The sequence below is a fragment of the Dendropsophus ebraccatus genome, chromosome 1, assembly GCF_027789765.1.
Source record: "Dendropsophus ebraccatus isolate aDenEbr1 chromosome 1, aDenEbr1.pat, whole genome shotgun sequence".
NCBI classification, from domain to species: domain Eukaryota; kingdom Metazoa; phylum Chordata; class Amphibia; order Anura; family Hylidae; genus Dendropsophus; species Dendropsophus ebraccatus.
Genome location: NC_091454.1, coordinates 149,807,041 through 149,813,536, shown reverse-complemented (window position 1 = coordinate 149,813,536; position 6,496 = coordinate 149,807,041). Strand labels below are relative to the sequence as shown.

Genomic DNA, 6,496 nt, shown 5'->3' with positions numbered 1-6,496 from the left:
AGTGCTTCTTCCTGCAATATTATCAGTAGTATGTGATAGCCCATGCTAGCAATATGCCATCTATTGGCGGAAAGGCCTTGCAAGTGAAAAATGGACGTAAAAAATTAGCAGAAATGCAAGTAACAAACTAGAAGAAATAAGACAATGTATTCAAAATGACTTGCATACAAAATGTATAAAAAAAAATTATACTGATGACATTATTACATTAAATATACAGTTTTTATTTAACAAGGCAAAAGTCACAAACGCAAAGTTGTAACAGCAGTAAAAACACAAACATTGAGAGCAAGAAAGAGCAGATTCCTTCAACCCTCGGGCATATGTACCCAGACATTCCACCCGGTGAATAGACAAGTAAATAGGGTAACAAGAATACCTGAAACCTAAAATAAATTAAAGATGACAAGAATTGAGATACCGGTGTTGGTGGTTAGACCTAGACATCAATTTAGGCAAATCTCTGCTGCAGAAAGCTTCATATTCTAAATGGTACAATATTATGTGTAAAGAGCAGATGTGTCAATAAAATAAGAAGGAGGCTGACACTGCAAGATTATCTTATCTGGTGATATGTCAGCGCCTTGCAATTTCCATATCAGCTGTGCTTCCAGCAAACACTTAAAAACCGACAAGAAATATGAATTCATTTCATACGGAAATAAAAATGGGAAAAACTATAATTCATTTACTCCAACACTGTCTTGTGCAAACAGTCAACTATATTTTCTACCAGCCTTGCAGATGATAACTCATTATACGTCAAATTACAAATGACAATTAAACATGATCGCTCAATTGTACTAGATCATTTTACCACAACAAGGGCTGATGGAGTCAGTGGTTAGCACTGTGGCCTTGCAGCACTTGGATCCTGGGTTCAATTCCACTAAGAACATCTGCATGGAGTTCGTATTTTTCTTCCAATGTTTGCATGGGCTTCCTTTGGGTACTCAACCACAGTCCAAAACAGTACTCATAGTTTCATTTAAACTTTACATTACCAGATCCACTGGGCACAGAAACCAATGCGTATAGCAGTGTGGAATATGTTGGGGCTATATAAAGGAATTGGTATTTTTGATGGACACAATCCCTTCATAGACATTAGATAGATGTTGCCCTAAAAAAAAACAGCTACGTTCTTGCAAAAGCAGCACCACACCTATACTCAGGTTGTTTGTGACATTACAATTTAGCTCCATTTACTATGGTGGAACGGAGCTGCAAAACCACACCGTAACTGAGGACATGAGTGATGCTGTTTCTGGATGAAAGCAGCCATGTTTTTCTAAGCCTGGATATTTCCTTTAATTAATCCTTTGTTAATTCTGCTCACATCTATTTCTTATGAACCATACATCCACTTGCATTATTGTTTAAGTGTGCATGTTTATTTAAACAGCAAATGGGACTTTTCCTCCAACATGGCCAATCATCCTTTCCTCACATGTTTGGGGAATAAGGAAGCTTCCCCATATACAATAGGTCTCTAATTTTAATCCAGTGTGTTTGGTAAGCTAATGTAATTTGTAATAGGCAAACAAGTCATAAAAACAACTGTCTAGTGCGTTAGGTACTCAACAGACCTACAGTTGTAGCCATTCAATTGCTTTCAATTCAGACTTAAAAATGCACTAATATATCATTTTGACTTGGAGGCTGACAAATATATCTATGTCCTCAGCATTTCAAAATGCACAAAAATTAAACCCAGGAACAGGACCAGTTTCGAAACATAGTTGCTACCTCCCTGCTCTTTATGGAATTTTACCAACACTATTGTCCCTATGGTTTCTTTGCATACAGTTTTATATGGCTAACATTTTATGTCTTTACTCCAAACTACTGTTCTAACAATTAGGAATGAGTGAAATTACTGTAGGGGAAAGCGAGGGGCTTTGTTAGGATCGGTTGTCAGCTTGTCAGGCTGCTGGCTTTGAAGTCCATGGCGCTCCTACCCGGGTGCCAGGAAAAGCTGGAAGCAGTTCTAGGAAACCAGGACTGGATTCAGCGCTTCCCGACACCCAGGGTGGAGCAGCATGGAGAGACACAGACTTCAAAGCCCACAGCCTGATAAGCTTCTGGCCAATCCTAATGAAGCCCTTCTCTTTCTCCTTACTGTAAATTCGCTCCTCCCTAATAACAATCTTCTAATTCATTTCTCACTGTGTGAATTGTGAATGGACATTTTAATCACAAAGAAACTGTACTAGACAGAGACAAACTGTACATAATTATATCTAAAATGTAAAGATTGAAAATAATTTCTTTAACTTTGATTGCTACGCAGTTAATTGTATAAAACAGTCTATACAATTTAAAAATTACCTAGCTTTTAGTATGGATATGTCAGAATGAATCTAGACATTCGACAGAAAACAAATTGCCCATAGTTGGAAAAGAATTGATCTAAATATTTACTGGAATGTTTTAATCAAATGCATTCTTTTTCTAAGGTATTCATATATAAGAGTTGCTCGGGAACAGTATCTCAGGGTAAAGCAAGTTCATACAGTAAGTAAAATAAAAGCAAAATATGGTCATAAATAAGTATGAAACATAGCCATATTTTTAATCTAATAATGTGATTAAGTTGTCTTTTTTTTTTTTTTTTTTTTACACAATGTGTGCACAGGCTGAATTTTTTCAGACTTAGGCCGGGTTCACACTACGCCAGACCCTGGCTGTTCTGTGACCCGGCCGTCTCGCAGAAAGGCCGGTGTCAGTGAAGTTCATTCCAGCCGGTACTGCAGTACCGGCCGCATGAACCTCATTTCTGTTGAATTGGGATGCAGCCACATTCAGGTGCCCTCACATCCCAATTCACCATAGCACACATTGTGTGAATTGCCAGTTCTGTGTAAAAAAACTGGCTTTTCAGTATACTATGAGTATACACTCTGTCCGTTATTCCATTGATTCAATGGAATTTATCTTTTAAATTAATCACGGCCATTGTTGCAAATTGCAACAACGGCCGTGATTAATTCAAAAGATATGTTGTGTGAACATAGCCATAATGAAACACATTTTTAGATTAATATATGGCTGCGTATAATACCTATTTTACTCATATATTTTGCCCTTATTTTGTTGTGTGTGAACCTAGCCTAAGAGTAACATTTCATTTCCTGATTTAATTTTCGTTTAAGCTACATTGCACCACAACATTTTGCTCAGTATTTTGTGGATTAAAAACACAAAAAGGCTATGTTCACACACTGTTGACATTGAGTGGATGGCGCTTTTTAATGGCAAATAATTGCCGTATTTTAAAACAACAGCTGTTGTTTTGAAATAGCTGTCGTTAGTTGCCAGTCAATCAGTAGCCAAGGTGGATCTAAGTGTTAATACAAAAGCACTGCTCAGCGGATAGTGGCACCATTGGGACTACCGCAGTATGGGAATGGGGCAGGTGAATATAATTATTTATATATATATATATATATATATATATATATAATTTTTTTGTTAAGGCCAGCCTGACTCCATTCACACAAATGGTGTGGGCTGAATAAACCTTTTAATGTGATGTAAGCAATCATCTTCATCTTCATCTCAAGATCATAAAAAAAAAAGTCAAATATGCAGTATGTCATCTATTGAAATAGCCCTCTGGATAATGCTGTAAATCTCAATGGAGGCCATATGTACAAAAATAAACTTATATGTTGTTATTGCCTTCTTTATGTCCAAAAGAAATGGACGAGAGTTCTATAATCTGCTCCACTTACTTGGCCTCTTCACAGCTTGACAACATTATACAGTATTGCTGAACTTTTTAGGAAATAGTTACACACGCTCACACACACAGTGCAGACCAGGATTCTAATCCCCCCCAATGATAACTTATGTGGGGAGCAGAAATACCGGGAAATACATATTTTTATTTTAAATATCAAGCATTTATATTGTAAATAGAAGTATTGCAATATTAGGGGCACTTTAGCCCCAAAACCTCATTAAAATTGTAAGAACAGGTAGATGCCCTTTCAGGTGGATTATTGTTTTCATAATGCTTGGCAGATTGGTGACGTTTGGTAAGCAAAAAAAACAAAAAAAAACAGCCAGTGTTGATATTGTACGAACCACGTAAAGTACCGTCACAAATGTTCTTTGTGTTCTGGCTTCTATTCACTACATCAAAGAGAAGAAAATAAAATCTATATAAGGGTGGTATTTTTTTTTCTCCTTTAAATATTTGTACTACAGTTGTTATTTTTTTTTGGTGATGGTAAACTTTGCGGATGCTTGTTGGAAAGTGAAGAGTATCTCTATGAACAACTACACTTCATTGATGAGTTCTCTCTTGACAATTCATGTTCTCTAAACATTCACATGCTTGCTGTTACAATGTCCGTATTGCAACCGGGTAGAGCAGTGACATGTGTTCAGCTCCCTTAATTGGTAGCTTGCGGCTGGTATAGTAGTGGATTATTTCTGGTACGCTGTCAAAAGGTGGGCTGTTCTGTCCTAGAACATACTGGTTTTCTTTGGTACGTGAGAGCTTCATGTGCATGAATCCTTGGCTGCTCCTATTGGAAAACAACAACAATTTATTATTATTATTATTATTATTATTATTATTATTTACTACTACCACAATTTCCATTATTATTTGATAATATTATTGTGTGTATTTAGACATGACCCCTGGAAGTTTTTATTAGTTTCATTTTAAGTGATCTACACTATTAGCATAACAATGACTAGCAAGGTTAAATCAAACAACATGTCATGTCCACATTTATATTAATAGTTCTTCTTTAACTATTACTTCCATTAGTTCCAGCATCTCTCAGTATTAAAGCATAGAAAAGTAAAGCCATTGTTGTTATTAATAGATAAAATTGATATTGATAATATTATACAAAATCCAGTAGGAGGAAGGGCGGCTGTAAATCAATAAACTGCTCTAACAAACACTAGGGGGAGATTAGAATTTTGCTATAAGACCCTTTAATCTTATATCCCTAGGACTAATAGACTACATTACAGATCTATCTTTACATAAATCAATATTGCATGTCAAAATAATAATTTGAAATGCATCATGTTAAAGAAAAATGGCTTCATCCATAAGTCAAACTCCTGTTTTCCAGTGTGCACCTATTATTCCTGCACTCACTGAAAACCATGACAAATATGAGATTTGCACTGAGGGATAACGTTATGCACTCACAGATGCAAAGGGGTTGTGTAAAAGGAGAGGGAGGTTGACAGCACACACATAGGTATATTCCGCTATTGCTATTTTCTATTCTGAAAAGATCCTTTTCTACAGTATTTTCACTATGAGGTTGTCTTTCCGTTCAAAGAAACTCCTAAATGTAGAAGGGTATTCTCATCTGGGACATTTATAGCATATTCAGAGGATTTGGCATAAATGTCCCATAGGTGCAGGTCTCACCTCTGAGACCCCTCACCTGTCTCTAGAACAAGATTAAAATTGTTCTCTTCTGTCCTGTCTCCTTTCTAGACTGCAATATCTACCCAGCCTCTCTAGCTTCTTATTTACAAGGTCCACTAGGCTCCTCCTCTTTCCCACAATGCACTCATTTTCTAACATTGACCCAAAGTTGTGCAGCATGGTTTCATCATAGTTTGTTTCTAAAAAAAAAAAAAAATCAAGTCCGCCTAAACGTGTCATATCTGTGAGTACGAAGTTTTAGATTTTTGCATAAAATAAAACTGCCATCCACAAACATGAATTAATACTACATGGAGAACAGCAGGAGACACAAGATGGGCATGGGTCTGCATTACACAATAATCTGGGGGAAGAACATTTTGGTGACAGCCATATTGTACAGCACCTATCTAGGTTCTATGATCGCCATGCTGGTATGCTGCCAGTGCCGCTGTCACATGACCAACTTTATTTCACTTTACTTTAACTATTTCAGAATAGAGAACACTATTTCACAGTAAGTGTATGTTCACACTCAGTAAATCAGGCGGAATCCCACCTGTCTCAGTGTGCCATAGCTTGTCTATGGGGGAGCGCGTGCTCCTCCACTGCCGCCGCTCTCCGCTCAAAGGAGTGACATGGAGGAGCACACTCTCTCCCATAGAAAGGCTATGGTACACTGTGACAGACGGGATTCTGCTGCGGAATTCCGCCTGATTTACTCAGTGAGAACATACCCTAAGAATGTGCAGCAGAGGGAGCAGTAAATAGTAAGGTGTTCAATTTTTCTGGTGTTTAATGCAGTCAATATAAAGAACAAATTATCATTTACAGACATCCATTATTATAGGCCTACATAAAAGGCCACAGTGATACTGGTATACATAAAGTCATCCTAGGTATCCTGTTCCAGAACCACTGTCGTTTCTAATTACGCTCAGGCAGGTTATCTGGAGAGCACTGTCCTGGCTTTGAAACCATCTGCTGGATGAATGGCTCTCCTGAGAGACGGAAGTAAGTGTTGGAGAGGACATAAAAAGATGGAGCATATATATCTGTGCACAGTGAATTACAATTTAATTA

General features: G+C 37.2%; 1 protein-coding gene across 4 annotated transcripts in view; it reads right to left on the bottom strand.

Moving 5' to 3' along the window:
* Positions 1–206: 206 nt before the first annotated feature.
* SHF (Src homology 2 domain containing F) overlaps positions 207–6,496 on the bottom strand; it is a 197,183-nt gene continuing 190,893 nt past the window's right edge. For all 4 annotated transcript variants that reach the window (XM_069981899.1, XM_069981909.1, XM_069981904.1 and 1 more), the window contains one exon: positions 207–4,538. In XM_069981899.1, the coding sequence (XP_069838000.1) occupies positions 4,352–4,538 (187 nt within the window). In that variant the 3' untranslated portion in view covers positions 207–4,351. The remainder of the gene's footprint in view (positions 4,539–6,496) is intronic.